Raw genomic sequence first — 19180 nt, forward strand, 5'->3', positions numbered from 1 at the left:
AAACTGGGTGGTCGCTGAAGCGTTGCGTGATGCTGTAGTGCGGATTCGCCCCGGCCGGGATCCACGATTCTGGACACTATACATTCATTCCGGTGTCTGATGTTGTCGGGAAAAGTTGCTTTTCTCTGGGTCTGTTGTTTTCTGGGTCTGTTCGTGCTTGCTAACTGTTCGTCATTCGGGTTTCATTGTATCCGGTGTTCGTTGTCTTCGATTTGTATACACACACATACACTCCCTCCTTTATTAATAGATCTTATTAGTACTGGAGAAAGTAGACAACTGCTGGGCGACTTTGAATGGGTCAGGTCTCTCGCCCGCAAAAGACAACGGTCTCACCGGCTACATGGATAGATGAAATGGTCCCCAGCGCCTACATGGAGCAACCGTCCCCAGGCCGGGCGTTCTGCGTCAGTCATACACCATTTTTGAAGCCTTAAGGCGTCTAGTCAAGAGATTTGACTTTCTTCCTTTGTTGGATTCGCAGGGGTCACGTCTTCAATCGAGCCCTCTCGTGGCCCAAGCATATTCAAATGGGCTTAGTTTTATCTTGTCTGCGAATCACAATTAGTAGCCCGCCTGAAAGTAGCCACGTTCAGAGACTCACTTTGCCAATCGTAACTCCACAACTACACCTGCCAAGAATGAATAAGCCACCACAGTGAGAAACCGGGGGGGTCATTCCTACAATCATTTGGTTGTCGTCTAATAAGGACTGAAAAGGCCAAAAAACTCAAAGTTAAGAATTAATTATTGCATTGATTAATCACTCTGTACAGCAAAAGGCGAATTCGGTGTCGCTGGGTTTTATCTGACATCTTTAGTAGTAATAGGATATGCCTATGACTTATATGACTTCGCCGATTACAACTATAGTAACGAAGCACTCAAAAGAGTAATCGCTAACAGAGCCAGAGTTGGCCGCCGACCATCGATAACCCATATAGGGCGGCCGCCTCGACCAAACGTGTCTTTCACCCATCTGTGCTGCGCTCCTCCTTCATCTCGACCTTCTTCCTCTTCCACATCCGCCAAAGATACGGCCATGGCGTCGCAACTGGATGCTGCGAAGCGTATTCTGGTTGCAAATATGCCAACACAGGGATATAAGACCCTGCCGGTAGTCTTAAGAGCTCCATGCGCCACCCGCACAGTCCGGGGAACCCGTCTGGAGAGATAGCAATTCGTAATGCACAACCGATGAACTGCCTACGTGGCTACCGAAACTGCATGATTTTGCCGATGCAGAAAGCCATATGTGACATGACGTGAAACAGTCGTACGTGCCGATGCGAGATGGCAGAGTCCGTCTTGGCAAGTTCGGGAGGAAGCGTCTAACCCTCCACAATGATTACCGTGGGACCTACAAGCCGGGTTATACGACTAGATCAGTCGGCCTCGCTGGCTCATCCGGAGCGTCTCGTTGGTTTTCTATCCTTGTTCGCAACTGAAAACCTTCTTTTGATTATGTGCTGGGCAGTTCCTTTTCCCACTCCTTGAGGGTTGAAAGAGATGAAGTGGTGTTGGGATGATTGACCCCAAGGCAGCGCTGCTGAAGCCCAGCGCAATCTCTCAGCAACTGTATTGCGTCGACCTGTCGGTCCTGGCTTTTCCATGTATAGGCTAGGTTGGCCATGCTGGTAATCGTTTCAGGATGCTCATCCCCAAGCACCCGTTTTCTCACTTCTACCACCTGCACCTCTAGCTCTTCCGCCTCACTCAACCGCCCTTGGCTCCAGTAGGTTAATGCTAGGTTGGCTATACTGTTAAGTGTTGAGGGATGTTCATCCCCAAGCACCTGTTTTCTTATCTTCATCACCTGCACCTCTAGCTCTTCCGCCTCACTCAACCGCCCTTGATTCCGATAGGTTGATGCCAGGTTGGCCATGCTGGTAAGCGTGGTAGGATGTTCATCCCCAAGCACCCGTTTTCTTATCTCTGTTACCTGTACCTCTAGCTCTTCGGCCTCACTCCACCGCCTCTGGCTCCGGTATGCTGATGCTAGGTTGTTAATACTGATAAGTGTTGAGGGGTGTTCATCCCCAAGCACCCGTTTTCTTGTCTCCATCGCTTGTACCCCAAGCTCTTCAGCCTTACTCCATCGCCCTTGGTTCCGGTATGTTTCTGCCAGGTTGGCCATGCTGGTAAGCGTGTCGGGATGTTCATCCCCAAGCACCCGTTTTCTTATCTCCATCACCTGTACCCCTAGCTCTTCCGCCTCGCTCCATCGCCCTTGGTTCCGGTATGTTTCTGCCAGGTTGGCCATGCTAGAAAGCGTGTCGGGATGCTCATCCCCAAGCACCCGTTTTCTTAACTCTACCACCTGTACCCCTAGCTCTTCAGCCTTACTCCACCGCCCCTGGTTCCAGTAGGTTGATGCCAAGTTGACCATGCTGTTAAGCGTGTCGGGATGTTTATCCCCAAGCACCCGTTTTCTTAACTCCATCACCTGCGCCCCTAGCTCTTCAGCCTCACTCCACCGCCCCTGGCTCCAGTATATCGATGCCAGGTTGTTTATGCTAGAAAGCGTGTCCGGATGTTCCTCCCCAAGAATTTCGACTCGCACCTTGACGGATTGGACTGCACCGTGTTCCGCCTGTGTCCACTGGCCTTGATACAGGAAATAGCCTGCTACATTGTGTGAAAGGGATGCCCTGGCAAGTCGCTCATGATGAGAACCAGTCCCATTGTTTTGGAGTACCGCATTAGCATGGGGAAGGTAGTCTTGGCAGACCTGTCGAGTCTCGTGTTGACCATACGGGTATAGATCGGACACTATGCTGAGCGCTTGTTCCACATAACCAGCCAGTCTGCCGTGGATTTCTAACCATTTTCGTGTCACCAGCTGCACCAGCCGATGCATATCGATCGTGTTGTTCTTCGCCTCCGACACAAACGAGAATGCCTTGAGAGTCCCTAGGACTTTGGTTATTTTGCTTGTGCTGGTCAGTTGTCCCTCTGTGCTTTTCTGGTTGCAGTAGCCGACTATAAACTCTTTGGGGATGCCTTGGCGGTCTAGGAGGCTGGCAAAGGATAAAACGTCGCTCGCAAGAGCTTCCTGCTCCCGGATCTGGTTGAAAGAGACGATCCACGTAGCCGTGAGTGCGTGAGGTGTCTCTGAGTCTCTGCCAACAGCCTCAAACGGCTCGCTCAGTTGGTCCACTAGGCTCTCATCACTTTCCTCTAGGAGCTGAAGGTATTCAGTGACTGAGATGCTGTTCTCTTGTATAAATGCGGCAGCTTGCGCAAGGGCTAGCGGCAGGTGCTCAAGCCGATCGGATAGGATGGATGTCTCCTCGGCGGAAATCTCGTCGAGTACTGTGTGTAAGAGCTGACTCGTTTCACTCTTGCTCATCTCTCCAACTTCGACAAGTGATTTCCCTCGCACAAGCCTCGACGCAGTCTGCTTGTTCCTTGTTGTAATGAGTATGGATCCGTGACTGCACTCAGGGATGTAGTGTCCTAGGCCACCTTGTGCTTCGGTTGTCGGATGTGTATTGGCGCCGTTACCCTGAGATGGCGACGGGAAGAACAGCTGTGTATCATCGGCGTTGTCAACTACCATGAGCCAACGGCCACAATCCCCCGTTTCCAGCCAAGTCTTAACAAGCTTAAGAATGTCAACTTTGGGATCGTTATATCCAGGGATGCCACACTCTCGAGCGATAGAGGAGTACGCTTGACGAAATCGATCTGCATTGCTTGCGTGAACCCAAAACACGGAAACATCGGGGTGTGCGCGTTGCAGCCAGAACACGTAGGCAAGCGCTATCTGTGTTTTACTGTATACCCAAGGTCAGATTGCGTTCAGGTTCCAAGGAGGCAGCTCACAGTACCCGATTCCCCCAAGCCCATAAAGTGCAACTCTCAATCGCGGCTTTGCAGACTGGTCTGCGTGCTGGTCGTGCCCGAAGAGCCGTTTGGTCTGATTGAGAGTCTCCGATCGCCCAACAAAGTCTGGATTGTCGTTGTATGGAACAAGAACTAATATCAGTTAGCAAATACCGAGTACATGGGTCGGCTACTTACACCATGTTTGAGGAGCCGGCGGTTTGTCCATGGGCGTATAATGCTCGAGGAGTGCCTTTGTCGTCGAAGCCGCTGTTGCCGCAGCGAAATGCTGCCATTTCTTGTTTTTGTGGCTGTCCGCATAGTCGCAAACTGCCTTGACAATGATGCACGGGATCTCGTCCCATACGCCGGCTCCTTCCATCTCAAAGGCAAGGAGGCCATGCTCTGCAGCAATCCTGTCGCGATCCAACCCAGCTTTCAGTACGGTGTCGCCCGATCCCACCCGCCCAACCAACACCCGGACATCTCCCGCTACCGTGTCATCTTCCGTCAGCTCGAGCAATGTCTGCTGCGTCTTAGGTCTGCTTCTGAATACAAGACGCGAGTGCTCGCATTGAAGTGTATCGCATGAAGTGGTCAGGGCTTTTTCACAGGCATCCGACTCACTGCAGCCACAACCGTGAGAATCGCGATGCCTATGAAGATAGTCTGGTTCAAAAAGGCGGTCTTCTGTTACGGCAGGACGTCTATAGAGGTTATGATGTCCCTCGTCGGTTGACCTTTGCTGGATCTGCTCCAGGGCCTGGCCAGCTCGGCGCTGCAGATCGCAGCGGCCATGGAGTGTTTCAAAATTCATAAGAAGGGAACGAATATCTTTGTTGGGCCTTCCTAGGCTGTCTTCAACGGTGTCTTTTGGAGCGAAACGGTTAGGGTATTTTCGTCCCAGGTCGTATTGCACGATGCTCTTGCTGATGACTACATCCCCTAGGAAGACCTCGTTGTTCGTCCCGACTCCAGGCACGCCACCGCAAACTCCAGTCAGGATTGCCAGCTTGATACCGGTGTAGCTCGATCTGAGACTGGCGGCTGCGCTTGATGCGCTAATTTTTCCCATATTGGAGAGGAGAAGTAGGACGACGTCGTGGTTCCCGATCCGACCGGTTTTGTATGTGTTGTGGTCTCCTGGCGCGTTTCCTAGCTGGGTTCTATCTTCCTCCCATATCTCATCGCAGGCGAAGACAACGGCATCGTATTCGAGGGGTAGAGCGCATATAACTGCGACCTGGAAGTCCTCACGGCGACGACGTCGAGTATGGCTACTCATGGCGAATCGTCAACGGCTGTAGTGATTTGGATCCTGGAGTAAGTGCGGTTGACAAGCATGGAATGGGGATCAACGGACGATCAATGGTTTTCGATCGTTGTCAGTGAAAGTAGGACATGGGTTTGGCCAAACGTAAGACTGTACATCACGCAAATCAGGCTGGCGCTTTATCAGGGACGCCGATTGGTTCATGCGGCCTGCTCCACCTGTGCCTCTCCGTTTCGCGGTTCTGACAGCATTGTGCGTTGCTCTTCTTCACGTAGCTTGTCGAAACAACTGAGATTGTCTGGCGCATCGTTGAAATGAGCTGGTTGATCTAAACGACCCAAGGGGAAGATATGTATAAGTCACCTCGACTGATTGTCGTGGTCAGCGGCCAGTTCTGGCTCTATTAAGGATTGCTTCTTGAGGACTTCCTCACTACAAATGCAATCTATTAGCCACATGAGCAATAACTAAAAAAGGTAACTAAAAAATTCCGCGACACTTAATTCGCCCTCTACTGTGCATGTCCTACGTGAGCTCTGCTGATACAAGAGACGGACGCGGGAGCACTGACCCGAAGCCCGGCAGCGTCGTTGACTGCCGCACAGCAGGTGGAGCGGGCGCCGAGCTCCCTCTCTGTCATCCCCCGCCGCCCCTGTCGGCCCGAGCGGCGGGGCAATTCCAACAGCTAAACCAGACGGCCTCCCCCGTCAGCCCAATCACCCCGCAACCGCAAAAACCCCCCCCAAAAATCAACGTCGACCCTGCAAGTAAACAAAACGCACCTCGTCCCCCCACCGACATCGCCTGCGCCGCGCCGTCTCCTTTCAACACCTCGCCTCGCCTCGCCATCGATCCCGATCCCAATCAGCCCCCGTATCCAACACCGCCACTACACCCGGCCGATTCCTCGCTCGAGACCCGCCGTCGCAATGGCTTCCGACGCCAAACCCCCCAAGGCCCCCAAGGCCGAAAAGGTCGACAAGGCTGACAAGTCCGACAAGTCCAAGGTGCACAAGCTGGCCCTCAAGGGCAGCGCAAAGCTCGTCGCCGAATTCGTCAGTGCCCCCTCCGCCGGAGCGTCTTCTAGTTTGCGGTCCCCTCGCTATTCAGAGATGCACCGAGACAGGACAAGATGACTGACCCGTGGCCGCCTGCAGTTCCAATACTCGATACACACCATCCTGTACGGCCCTTGACCTCCCCCTCCTCCCCGCGACGATTGCAAGCGACATACAATTCTAACGCGGCTTCGCGCCCCTTCTCAGCTTCCAACGAGGTGTCTATCCCGCAGAGGATTTTTCCGCGTACGTCATACCCAATCCTGTCTCCTCTCTCCGTCCCCCAGGTCGAACAGAAACTAACCAGGCTTCCCATCGCAGTGTCAAGAAATACGGCCTCAACATGCTAGGTTCGAATACCCCCCTCTCCTGGCCCCGCGCATCGAACCCACATACATTTAACCGCACATCTTCTACCGCATACCTACCCCTCCTGCATCAATCAATGACCCCCGAGCTAACGAACCCCTCGCAGTCTCGTCCGACGACCAGGTCAGGGCGTACATCAAAAAGATCATGGGCCAGCTGGACCGCTGGATGCTCCGCGGCAAGATCTCCAAGCTCGTCATCGTCATCACCGACAAGGACACGGGCGAGCACGTCGAGCGCTGGCAGTTCGACGTCGAGATCTTCGGCAAGCCCGCAAAGTCCAAGTCGTCAAAGTCCAAGTCCTCGTCCTCGAAGCCGTCGGACCAGGAGAACGCCTCGCCGTCCGACCCTGCCGCGGCAGCCGCCCCCGAAAAGACGGAGCAGGAGATCCAGGCCGAGATCGCCGCCATCTTCCGCCAGATCACCGCCTCCGTCACCTTCCTCCCCCAGCTCAGCGGCGACTGCACCTTCAACGTGCTCGTCTACGCCGACGCCGACAGCGAGGTGCCCGTCGAGTGGGGCGACAGCGACGCAAAGGAGATTGCCAACGGCGAGCGCGTCCAGCTGCGCGGCTTCAGCACGAGCAACCACCGCGTCGACACCCTCGTCAGCTACCGCCTGGCCGAGTGAGGGGTGCGGGAGTGGGTCGATGCGGTACGATACCCCGGGCGTCGACATGTAACAATAGTACGAGAGGAGAACAAAGAACGAAAGAACCAAGAACAAACAAAAGGAACGATAGGGGGGTTGATGGGGAAACGTGTATGATGCGGATCGGGACGGCGTGCGGAAGCCTCCCGAGAGAAGCGGTCGATCGCCACGGCGCGATCAATAAGGGGAAAACAAAAGGACGGACGGACGAACGGACAGACGGATGGAGCCTCCCTCCCCGCGAGTCAAGTCGAGTCGAATGGGACGGGGCGTATGGGCGTTGTTGGCTGTGGGATTTTTTTCCTTTTCTTTTCTGAATAGAGTTCTACTACGAGCCGCAGTAGAGAGCAAAAAATGCATGCTTGGAATGTCACGAGGGGAGACGAACACATTTCCCTCTCGTCTTGGAGTGGAAGAGAGAACCAACAAAAAAAAGCAGAGCAAATCATCTTGCAATTGACGGGGCCATCCGCGGCCCCTCCTCCCAGAGTGCCGGCTTTTCTATACCGGCATGCATGCGCGCGTGTCCCCCCCTCTACACGGTACCGCTCCCCATGCTGTTGCTGTTATGCTACCCTTCATTCATTGAGATACATGCAATCCCCCCGCCCGCCATAACACTCCCTCCGTCATAAGCTCTGCGCAGGACCGTCTCTCTCTGTGTGCGAGTGTGTGTGCCTGGCCAAGTTTTCGTCGTTACTCTCCCCAACCCAAACGCCTTTTTGTCGCCGCGGCTACCGCCTAAACACGCTTGAAGAAGTAGACGTAGGCGAACTTTCGCATCTCCTCGATCTCGCCCGCCTCGACGACCTTTTCGTCGTTGAAGAGGACCCACGAGGGGCTGCCCTCGACCTCCTTGCGGACAAACGCCACGTAGTGTCTGTGAACCCGTTAGCTCGTTGCTCGTATCCTCAAGATCATGCTGAGAAGAAAAGGGGAAGGGGGAATGTCTTACCCAGCGTGGATGCTCGTGCCCTTGTGGCAGGCAATCGACTGGAGCTGGTACTTGGCAGGGGTCGCCGCGCTGCCCGCCTCAGCCTTGGGGGCCGCCGCGCCGGACCCGCCGGCCGGCGCCTCGTCGTCGTCAAAGATACCCTGGTCCTCCGGATGGCTGAACAGCCACTCCACGGCCCGCTCGACGTCGCCGCCCGTCTCGCGCAGCGCCTTCTTGGCCTGAGGCACCGAGAAGCCCATGGCGCCCAGCATCTCAATCTTCTCAGGGTCCGCCGAGGCCCCGCCCGCCGCGGCGCCGCCGCTCACCACGAGGGGCTCGTCGATGTCGGGGTCCTCCATGTGACCAAAGAGCCACTCCATGGCCGCGTTGGCGTCCGAGTTTCCGGTGGCGTGGAGGGCGCGGTCGCACCGGTTGCGGCCGAAACCCATGGCCTCCAGCTGGCTGACGGCCTCCGGGTTGGCGACGAAGGCCGGGGCGGCGCCGCCGCCCTCAGCCTCCTCGGGGAGCGTCTCCTCGTCCGACTGCAGGCCTTTGGAGAGGTAGTCGTCGAGGAGGAAGGGCTCGTCGGGCACAATGACGGGGACGTCGATCTTGACGGGGACCCAGTTGATGACGGCCATCTTCCTCGCGTTGACGACGAGGTTCTCGGGCAGGGTCTTGAACAGCGAGCGCTTCGTGTAGCCGTCCTTGCTGCCGCACGACGAGCACGTCAGCTCGACCACCTCCTCGGCTGTGAAGTTGTCGAGGCACTCCTTGAGGGTCACGGGCTTGTAGGCGTCCGCCTTGGCCTCTGCGCCCTCAGCGGCGGGCTCTTTCTCCAGCGGCACGTCGATGAAGATGTTGTCCTGCTCAGTGGTCGAGTACCGCACCTTCTTACAGCCGAGGCACTGCAGGCGCTGCTCCAGGGCGAAGCGGAACGGCTGCGTCGGATCGCCGAGGTCGGACGGGTGCTGGGCGCGAGAGACGAGCTTGAAAATGTGCTGCAGCAGCTCAAAGGCGTCCTGCTGGCGCATGGTCGAGAACTCGGCGTGGCCCCTGCCGATCAGGTGCTTCAGCATGGCGGGGGCGAGGCCCTTCTGGTGCGGGACCTCGGGGGACTGCTCCGAGGCGGCGACGTCAGAATCGGCCCTCGAGTAGCGGCCAGAGAGAAGACCGTCGGCCATCTTGCGGAGCTGGGTCTCGAGATCGGCGGCAGGCTCCTGGACGGCGGGGAGCTCACGGCCGGGCAGGTAGTAGCGGTCCCTGAAGGCGGGGGTGTCGAAGAGGCACTGAACGATGCTGGCCAGGTAGCAGCTGTTGCCGAGGTTCTTGAGGCCGGTCAGGCCGGCGCCGAACAGCGGCTTGAGCTCCTTGCCGTCCTCGGTGGTCATGCTGAAGTCCCAGCGCAGGTTCTGCTCGATCTGCATCTCGGTCAAGCTCTTCTCCGTCTTCTGGCGCTCGGCCAGGATGATGCCCCAGTGGCCCAGGTGCTGGTTGAGGTCACCGTCGATGCGCTCCTCGTCGCACTTATAGCAGTAGACGTCGGCGGTGCCCTCGGGGGTGATGGACCCGAGCTTGACGGCGACGCCGTGGCCGGACTGGGTCGAGTGGGCGAGGGCGTGTGAGTTGCCGTCGACGCCTCCCATCTGCTTGCGGCCGCAGCCCAGGTTGCCGCACTCGAGGCAGAGCCACAGGTTCTCGTGCAAGTCGCAGGCGGAGCAGTGGCCGAGGTCGCCCGACTCGATGGTGCGCGGCTCCGTCTGCTGCATCAGGAGGATGTGCTCGCAGCTGGTCAGCTCCTGCTCCCAGGCCTTGACCTCCTCCTTCCGCGAGAAGGTGTTAGCCTTCATGATGCCGTCGACGATGGGCGCGAGCCTCTCGCTCGTCTTGTCGAGGTCCTGGTCGCACTCGAGGCACCTGACGGCGGTTGTGGTATCATATCGATCGGCCTCGGTCTCGGCGGCGATGGCGAGCTTGGACATCTTCAAGGGGGGCTCGTCTCGGACGATGACCTTGCGAGTGCGGCGGATGTTGAGGACGAGCGGGTGGCTCCAGAGCTGTCGGTGGAGCTGGGCATGGTTGCGGTCGCCGGCGCAGCCGCCGTTGAAGCACTGGAGGCAGACGTCGACACCGGCAGCGTCGTCCTGGCCAAGGGGGGTCAGCACGCGGGGAGCAGACGAGGCGGACGAGGTGTAGGCAGAGCAGGGCTTACGATGGTGTCGAAGCACTGGGTGCAGTCTTCACGGTAGACGGAGTGGAAGGGCGCGGGCGGCTGCAGCGCTGCGGAGGGTCAGCCAGAAGAACGGAGCAGAGGGAGGGCGAGCAGGAGAGCAGTACCTGAACCGATGGACTCGAGATGCGGGCACGCCATGGTGGGAGAGATTTCGGGATCGTGAGTTTGTCGATCCAAAATTGCGGTGGGCTGCGGGGACGTTTTTCGGTACAAGGAGGGGGAGGCGTGGTGGTTTTGAGTGCGCCCAAGCTCTCAGCCTTGTTCTCGTAGTGCGCAGAATCGGTCAGAGAAGTCAGTCAGCGGACGAGCGAGGGGCAAAGTGTCGGAGGGGATAAAGAGGCTGCAAGCTTGAGCTGATGCAGAAAGTTGGCGGTGGTGGTGGTGGTGGTGTGGTGGTGGAGGGTGATGCGCTTTCGATGCACGGTGGGCTGCTGGAGCGAGTTGTGGCGGCCCCGCGGTGAGATCCCGGTTGCGGTAGAGCAGTTACAGGGACCTGGTGCCTGAGCTTACTTTTTTGGCAGCTTGCTTACCTTACACTAGTGCACTACCGTAGCTATGGCAGCTTGGAGTGCACGGCACAGTGTGGCACATGTCTTTCTTTTTTTTTGGGGGGGGGGGGATGGCGATTACGTAGGGAGGTGGGGCGTGACGGAGCTTACCAGATCGGTTTGGTGCATTGTGCTGTTTTGGTCGATATTGATGGTTGTCGTTGCGTTTGATGCATGTGTGGGCCTCGTTGTAGGGCAGGATGCAGTTAGACGATTTCCCCGGACTTATGGTGGAAAAAGAACGGACATGCAGCGCCGGGGGGTAGGAGCCAGCAGCGAGGACGGAGGAAGGCGTATCTAATCAGATTCAATCTCTTTCGTTGACGAGGATAATGACAAATTGTTGCCGCCCCGGCCAGTCTCCACCACAGCTGCAAATCCCGCCCAGCCAGCTGGGAGATGGAGACGTCTGGTGCAGCGCAGTAATACTCCGTCCACTACGGAGAACACTTGAAAACACCGAACAAGGGACTACCTAGAGGAGAGGAGAGAGAGACTGTACGATAGCGAATAGCGACGTGCCGGGGACCGATAAGGGCCGACGCCGCTCAGGGGTACGTACACACTACTGGCTACTGGTTGAACCGAGGAACCACGGCTGTCCTTGCAGCGAATCAGATGTCAGGCAATGGATGACTAAGTGGATCTGATAACGGGGGGGGAGTTTGTACCATCGGAAAAGACCCGCAGTGGCGACAGCTGGCATTGTCAGATTATCAATCGGTTTACACTGGCACCGGGTGTCACGGCTGCAGCTCCAGCTACATGCAGCATTATGTAATGCAGTGGACATGGAAGACATGGCAAACACGGCAGCATTCCACGGCCCACGGCTGGGTAAGGATGTGCACTACACTCATTTGTGACTGGCGCACGCACACCACGAACGCACACTACGACGAATACGGACATAAGAACACACACACACACACACCAGGCCCAGTCCCAGTCCCAGTCCCAGTCCCCCTCGGCTTCTGCTCTGTGGAGGCGGACGAAAAATTGTCTTCTCCGAGGCGCCGAGCCAAGCGAACCGCTCCATGACTTAATGCATGGTCATTGAAGACCCTGATTGGCCCGCGCCCGCTGCTACCACCGAGATCGCCCATCCTGCTCCGTCACAAGTCCCGCATCCATCTCCAACAATTTCCATTTATCCTCGCTGCCGAAACTTCGCCTCCTCCTGCCTCTGCCCCCCTCTGCACCGACCCTCTGCTCCAAACAAATTCCTATATCGACCATCTTTCGTCACCGTCGTCAATTCCTTCCATCACAAATCCCCTAAACCGACCTCTGCGATTTCACCAGTATCAACGATACCCGTCCAAACGCGATCGTCGGCTACCTACAGCTCTCCAAAGATACACCACACCTAATACCCGAATCCCTATCACCAGAAAAATGTTCTCCAGATCCGTCCGCGTCGCCTCTCGCAGGGTCCTCGCGACCGCTGTCCGTCCCTCCGCTCTTCCCGCCCGCCAGCTCGCGCCCGCCGTCTCCGTCGGCGCAACGAGGGCCTACCACGAGAAGGTCCTTGACCAGTGAGTTGACCGCCGATATCCCGTCCGCCAGACGCAGCCTGCTAACGCGAGCCGGACAGCTACTCCCGCCCCCGCAACGTCGGTTCCATGCCCAAGGGCGACCAGGACGTCGGCCAGGGCCTCGTCGGTGCGCCCGCCTGCGGCGATGTCATGAAGTAAGGCATTCTCCGCGATCCATACCCCCGATATCACAGTATTACGCTGCTGCTGCTGCTGGAATGGCTGGGCTGGTGCGACATGGCTCGTGGCTGTTGGGGGCGTTGCACTCATGCTCCCCGGCAGCTTTACGACCTACCGCATCCAGTCCGTCGTCATCCCGCTCAACATCGGACACTTCACCCGCTACGTGACCGCAACAGGCGCTGACAAATTATCAAGGCTCAACATTCGCGTCGACCCCAAGACCAACATCATTTCCGACGTCAAGTTCAAGACCTTTGGCTGCGGCTCCGCCATCGCCTCTTCCAGCTACCTTACCGAGCTTGTCCGCGGCATGACGTGAGCATCCTCTCTCCCATCAACCCTAGCTATATTGATGCTGACAATTCGCACAGCCTGGAGCAGGCCGGCAGAGTCAAGAACACCGAGATTGCCCAGGAGCTCAAGCTTCCCCCCGTCAAGGTACGTCGGACATTCTCCCAACGATAAGCCGCTGTCCCTCTCCCCTTCCCTCTCCTCCGCCCAAGGCATCGCGCTTGATACTGACAAATCCCAGCTCCACTGCAGCATGCTTGCCGAGGACGCCATCAAGGCCGCCATCTCCGACTACTACACCAAGAACCCCAACGCGAAGCCCACCAACCTGGCCGGCACCGAGGTCAAGGCCGAGTCCGCCGCCTCGGCGTAAACGAATCCACGTTTCTATTTCCGTCGCACGTTTACCGGAGTTTGGTTTCCAAGGGGGCGTGAAGAGTGAGAGAGTGAGAGGAGATGTCGCTCGGCCAGAGCGGGTGAGGCCTGGGCGGCTTGGCCCAGGCCACGGCTGAGATTTGCCAGGAACGCGAATCGCCGGTTTCATGGGTGTTCTATTTTTTTCGCCAACAATTTTTCAACAAAAATTCCGGAGTTTGGGAAAGGAAATGAAGGGTTCCTCAGGGCCAAGTATGCAATGAAAGCTCCCCCCACACACAACGCGGACCGCGAAAGGCGAGGCGGGATTCGCGACATCGAGGTCGACGCTGCCGCGGAACAAACAGGCCTTGTTTTTTTTATTTTCTTTTTGCGTCCACCAGAAAGGGCTTGGTTTGAGGGGGCAGGGTTGTACTGTACGTCAGTGTTGAAATACCAAATTAGTTAAGTGGCCAGCTTATCAGCGACCCGACAGAGACGAAATGCCAAAAACAGAGAGACATTGTCTTGCTAATCCGTGCTGCCAACTTCATTTTCTCGTGATATTTTTCGTCCCTTTTGATCGCCTCACTGAGCCATTCTGTCACTCACTGACTCACTCACTAACTCATTTAGTGGGATGATAGCGTGAGGTGAGATTCACCCCTAGACTGGCTGCACCGCCAGCACTCACGGTGCGGGGGAGGGAGGGCCGCCATGCATCTCGGGTCCAATTCCGCAAGGATCCAACCCGGCCGTTATCATGCACTGGGGTCCCGAGACCGCGATCGGCACTCGACGTGTCCCTCGAGCGTTGCATGTAAGTGGAACGAGAAGGACGAGAACGAGCGAGGGGGAATCTTGCAATTATTATTCGCAGGGCATCTGAGTCACTCGCTCGCAATCGCCGATGACCGGTTGGTTGACGGCGGTAAGTGAGCCGAACGGGCGGCGGCGGCGGCAGGGGAGCCGATGCAGACGAGAGCGGTCGGGCTTCGGCATGTCTTCGGAGACTTCTCGTCGACATATCTCCCAACCCCAACCCGAGCGCAATCCCACCACCGCTTCTGGCCTCCTCTTTATGAGGACTGGGGCCTCTTCCGCAATCAGTCCCAAATACGTGCTTCATAATCAGCGCTGGGTATTATGGCTAACTGTCGTGGTGGACCTGACTAATTGCACCTACGACGCTGTGGTCGATTACCAACTCCGCACAAGCCAGCAGTCTCGAAGCCCGTCACCGTCGCGCGGGTGCATCGTGAAGGAGCCATGTAGCGGACTTTGGACGATTGCGACGCCTACGGCAGCGGAGATGAAGACGGAGGGTGGAGGAGGAGAAGAGGGAAGCGTCTGGCGATGGCTTCATTAAAGAGACGGGTGAACGCTCCAGGAGGATGGAACAAGAAGATAGAGCCAGCGAACCTTCGCCACAGATCCAGAGAACAATTGCAAATCTACACCTGAACGACCGCCCCCGTCCAACTGTTCAGCGTGCACCCATCACCAGCATGCCATTCTTCCAGCCCCGAATCACCCCGCTCCCGGCGGACCTGGACCTCACCGGCAAGACGGCCGTCGTGACGGGCGCAACCTCGGGCATCGGCCTCGCCCTGGCGCGCCAGCTCCTGCTCCTCCGCGCGTCGCCCGTCATTCTCGCCGTCCGCAACCCGGCCAAGGGCGAGGCCGTGCGCCGCGCCCTCCTCGCCGACCCGGCCGTCCGCGCCGCCCATCCCGACGCCGTTGTCGAGGTCCGCGAGCTCGACGCCGAGTCCTACGACAGCGTGACCTCCTTCGCGCGCGGCCTCCGCGCCGCCCACCCGCGCCTGCACCTTCTCTTCCTCAACGCCGGCATTGTCGCCCTGAGCCGCCGCCTCGTCCCGGTCACCGCCCACGAGGCCGCCGTCCAGGTCAACTACCTCTCCACCGTGCTCCTCGCCCTCGAGCTGCTCCCGATGCTCGAGGCCACGGCCCGCGCCGACGGCGCCCCTACCCGCATCACCTTCACCGGCAGCCGCGCCATCGGCGGCACCGTCCTGGCGTCCCGCGCGCCGCTGCCCGCCGGCCAGACGCTCCTGGGCCACCTCGACGCCGAGGAGAGCTTCGTCGGCATGGCGCGCTACGCCGACAGCAAGCTGCTCGCGTTCCTCTTCCTGCGGGAGCTCCCGCGGCACTACGGGCCGCCCGGGCAGCCGGGGGGCGGGAACGTCGTCGTGAACGCCTTCTGCCCGGGCATGGTGGACACGGCGCTGAGCGACGCGGTGCCGCAGCCGCTCCGGCTCGTCGTCGACGCCGTCAAGGCCGTGCGGGCGCGGTCGCCCGAGAAGGCGGCGTGGGTCGGCCTGCACGCCGCGGCCGTCGCGGGGGCCGAGACGCACGGGAGGCAGCTGGGCGACAAGGAGATTTGGGAGTAAGTCCGGCCACCCCCCCCACCCCCCCCCCCCCTTTAAGTTTCTTGTCTTTGGATTTGAGTTTTTTTCGTGGCTGACGTTTTTTGGGATTTGCCAGGCCCGAGGGGTGGGTTGCTTCCGAGGAGGCGGTGCGGCTCCAGAGGTTGTTGTGGGACGAGACTGTTGCCGAGATGGCGAGGGTCACGACTGTGCCCGGCTGGATGAGTGCGGTTCTGCCGTGAGGGAGCCTGGTGCGGGTCTGTGGACACTGTGGACAGGATGTTCTGAGGTTTTGAGTCGTCCTTTTTTTGGCGAATTGTCGTCAAAGTTGCGGCTATGGTGATCACAGCGACGGCCATGAGCCTATTTGGTTGCAGGGTACGTTTATTGCGAGGGGATCTGTAGAACTGGTAAGAAACTCGGTATAGAGAGTCATAGATATAAAAGAATGCATCAAGATCTGTTGGAAAAATGGTTTATCATCATCGAGTCATATTTAATATAACCCTTCCAGTTTTGTGTCAAGTTTAGAGTTCCCTTCAACATAAAGAAGCACAGCAATGCCATGATACCTGTTTCCTATTGGATTATATTGGAAAAGCTCACTATCGATCAAATCATCTGGTAGTCAAATAGTCAACCATACAAATCACCATCAGGAGAACTAATTTTACCATAATCGTCTGTCCTTTGCATCCAGGTTGCTGGTCCCGGATAGTACGTATTCCAGCACCGCACTAGTGGCCTTCCGTGAGTTAGCGACTCGACAACAGAATGGAGGCAATCCCAATCTCTAGAAGTAGAAAACGTTGGATCCAAACACACACTCAACATATCAATGAACGTAGCAGAAAGCATTCGATACCTCCTAAGACCCCAAGATTCAATCCCGAGAGAAAAACGGCTGTGAAAAGGAACGGGTGGTTTTTCTTTTTCTTTTTCTCTATTTGTTTCTTATACAAGAATAGATTGCGATGATGTTCTTGAAAACTATAATTACCCACCCAGACCCTGGCAAAGGCCTAGCATGGCATATCGTCCCTGGCCCATGTTCACCAAAGGCATTATTACGTCCTGCTTCCGGAAGTTGTGAGCCATCACGTGCGTTTTCAAATTTCATGTCACTATGAACAGGAGATTTCTTGGGACATGTCAAGGCAAGTAAGCACTGGGAACTTGACTGCAGCTCACGGTTTCTCTCACTCGTAGTTGAAGCATAGACACCCCGTGACTATGCACCCTCATAATTCAGCAGGACAGTCGACCGTAAACAGTTTCATATTCTCGTAATGTCATCATTGAATTCGTTACACATCAATAATCCCCCTCCGCCGACCACCGCACCGCACCCCCCGCTACGGCCGCGTATGGACGGGCCGCGGCGGCGGCGGCAGCCCGCCCGGCGACTCCGTCATGTAGCTGTGCGACCCGCCGTCGCTGTCGTCCTCCTCCGAGTCGGAGCCCCCGCTGGCGCCCGCGAAGTGCAGGAACAGGATCCGCACCAGGAAGCCGGCGCTGACGAGGAGGGGCAGCACCTGGGCGATGTCGGAGACGTAGTTGACGCCGGGGATGTCGTTCCATGAGACGGCCAGCTCGGTGGCGGCGGTGAGGGTCGCGGCGACGGCGACGTTGCTCAGCGTCTTGAGCTCCTTGACCGCCATGACGTGCATTTTCCTGGCGGGCGAGCATGTTAATTTCTGTCCGGGAGAAAGCAAGCCCGAGAAAGACAGAGAAAAAAAAAAGGATTAAGAAAAAAGGGAACTCTGTCCGCTTCAGGGCTGTTACTCACTTGATTCTGCGCTTCTTGCGCTTCACGCGCCAGAACGGCACCTTCCAGCCGACCTTGAGCAGCAGGACGAGGACGCAGACCAGCACGATCACCAGGTACAATATGGCGTTGAAGGCGATGAAGACCTTGCTCCCGAGGCTGACGCGGCTGAAGAAGAAGCCGTACTGGTCCGGCGAGCACGGGTTGTCGGGCACGAAGGCGCACCAGTACCAGATGGCCAGCGACGCGATGGCCAGGAGCAGCGTGAAGTTGAGGCCCTTGAAGGCCGGGCTTGGCGTCTCCTTGGACCACCGGAAGGGGTCCCAATAGGGGTTGAAGCAGGTGAGCGCCTTGCAGATGTACAGCGGCACGAGGGGGATGTAGATGCCCATGGCCAGCAGGAGGACGATGTAGACGTCGGCCGGCTGGAGGGTGGCCACGGACAGCTTGATGACGAGGCCGATGAAAGCGGCGGCCGAGAAGAGCAGGCCGACAAGGCGCATGTCGGGCAGGTCGGCGACCTCGAGGTATTCCACGACGATGGCGCCGAACCAATGGATGTAGAAGGCGACTCGGATGCCCAGTCCGTAGAGCCCGGGCTCGCCCTGCACCTGGCAGCTGTCCATGATGGAGGACGGAGTGCAGAGTGCAAAGAGACGACGGCGGCGGCAACTAAAAGCCTCGCGCCGGAGGGAAGGCTGATGGTTTCCACCTCAACTTATATCCCTCCGCCTCCTCCCCTCCTCCTCACCCTTCTTTTTCCTCCCTCCCACCCTCCCCCGCGGGGAGGCCGCATTGCCACTATCGGCATGCAACGTGGGCCGCTATCAGGGCAAGAACAGGCAAGGGTCGATGCCGCAGGCAGCTGTGTGACGGGGGACATCGCCAATGGCTGGACCCTGGGCGGGCGGCGCTGCAAGGGTGAGGTGCTCCGAGTAGATGCTCGACCAGCCTCCCCGTGTGGCACCGTCCCCGACTCCATTGGCGGGGGGCCACAGGGTTGGGCGACGGACCTGTGTGCTCTCTCGCCAGCCCGCTGTAGAAATTCCCTCGAGGGACTGCAGACAACTAGCTCCCGTTGCAGGGTTGGGCCGTCGTGCTGACGCCCTGCATATTATTGGCTGCCAGCCCGGCCCTCGCTGGCCGCGGCCGCAGACCCGACGCGAGCAGCCGCCTGCTGTGGCACGCCGCGTGTCGACATACACCCAGGCTTCGGGCCTCGCCTACGCCGTCCTCGCACGGGAGAGGGTGCACGGCTTGGTGCGTGCTGTACCAGCTGTGTCCAAGATCACTTTGGCGATGGCTTTAGAGGGTCACGGAATTGTCTCATTGCGCATCGGGCTTCACCCGCGCTGCTTGAGCTGGTCAGTCAGAGGTGTGATGAGAAGATCCCTGCTAAAGGAGCACCGTCACATAAGCTGACTGACAAGCTGAACCAACCTCACTCAGGGGTCTGGACCAGGGGAACGATGCACGAGGTCGAATTGGCAATTGTCCGCATTTGGAGGGATTTTGGAGGGATTTCATGCAACCTGGGGGCGGCAACACAGCACCTGGCTAGCCAAGAACCGTTCCTTATGTAAAGAGTGACAGCTGGCGCTGGGAGGAGAACATGAGGGGAAGACGAGGTGAAGCGGACGTGGGAGGCGGGGGACGTGGGGACCGCTCAAGGAAGGTGGAAGGGCCGAGTGGGTCCCGAGCTCCGAATCCAGAACGGGGCAGCGAGCGGTGGAGACACCGGCCCGAATCGGCCTAGCGCAGGGTC

General features: G+C 57.9%; 6 protein-coding genes across 6 annotated transcripts; 3 read left to right on the forward strand and 3 right to left on the reverse strand.

Annotated features, from left to right (window-relative positions):
* Nucleotides 1–1462: 1462 nt before the first annotated feature.
* Nucleotides 1463–5113, reverse strand: EsH8_V_001021 (uncharacterized protein; the record flags this gene model as incomplete). The annotated part of the gene is made up of 3 exons (XM_083273537.1): nucleotides 1463–3779; nucleotides 3834–3981; nucleotides 4027–5113. The coding sequence occupies 3 exons, from the start codon at nucleotides 5111–5113 to the stop codon at nucleotides 1463–1465; spliced, it is 3552 nt and encodes a 1183-aa protein (XP_083126252.1).
* Nucleotides 5114–6030: 917 nt separating this feature from the next.
* EsH8_V_001022 (spindle checkpoint protein MAD2) lies at nucleotides 6031–7158 on the forward strand (the record flags this gene model as incomplete). The annotated part of the gene is made up of 5 exons (XM_083273538.1): nucleotides 6031–6156; nucleotides 6259–6284; nucleotides 6367–6405; nucleotides 6481–6509; nucleotides 6635–7158. The coding sequence occupies 5 exons, from the start codon at nucleotides 6031–6033 to the stop codon at nucleotides 7156–7158; spliced, it is 744 nt and encodes a 247-aa protein (XP_083126253.1).
* A 762-nt stretch (nucleotides 7159–7920) lies between these two features.
* Nucleotides 7921–10484, reverse strand: EsH8_V_001023 (ubiquitin-specific protease UBP14; the record flags this gene model as incomplete). Its single annotated transcript, XM_083273539.1, has 4 exons — nucleotides 7921–8059; nucleotides 8135–10257; nucleotides 10326–10393; nucleotides 10451–10484. The coding sequence occupies 4 exons, from the start codon at nucleotides 10482–10484 to the stop codon at nucleotides 7921–7923; spliced, it is 2364 nt and encodes a 787-aa protein (XP_083126254.1).
* A 1808-nt stretch (nucleotides 10485–12292) lies between these two features.
* EsH8_V_001024 (NifU-like N terminal domain-containing protein) lies at nucleotides 12293–13279 on the forward strand (the record flags this gene model as incomplete). Its single annotated transcript, XM_083273540.1, has 5 exons — nucleotides 12293–12432; nucleotides 12492–12587; nucleotides 12811–12930; nucleotides 12987–13053; nucleotides 13148–13279. 5 exons carry the CDS (start codon nucleotides 12293–12295, stop codon nucleotides 13277–13279), a joined length of 555 nt encoding a protein of 184 aa, XP_083126255.1.
* A 1489-nt stretch (nucleotides 13280–14768) lies between these two features.
* Nucleotides 14769–15889, forward strand: EsH8_V_001025 (uncharacterized protein; the record flags this gene model as incomplete). The annotated part of the gene is made up of 2 exons (XM_083273541.1): nucleotides 14769–15667; nucleotides 15766–15889. The coding sequence occupies 2 exons, from the start codon at nucleotides 14769–14771 to the stop codon at nucleotides 15887–15889; spliced, it is 1023 nt and encodes a 340-aa protein (XP_083126256.1).
* Nucleotides 15890–17002: 1113 nt separating this feature from the next.
* EsH8_V_001026 (uncharacterized protein) lies at nucleotides 17003–18041 on the reverse strand (the record flags this gene model as incomplete). Its single annotated transcript, XM_083273542.1, has 2 exons — nucleotides 17003–17321; nucleotides 17437–18041. 2 exons carry the CDS (start codon nucleotides 18039–18041, stop codon nucleotides 17003–17005), a joined length of 924 nt encoding a protein of 307 aa, XP_083126257.1.
* Nucleotides 18042–19180: the final 1139 nt, after the last annotated feature.

Source organism: Colletotrichum jinshuiense, chromosome 5 (assembly GCF_051148585.1).
Source record: "Colletotrichum jinshuiense chromosome 5, complete sequence".
NCBI classification, from domain to species: domain Eukaryota; kingdom Fungi; phylum Ascomycota; class Sordariomycetes; order Glomerellales; family Glomerellaceae; genus Colletotrichum; species Colletotrichum jinshuiense.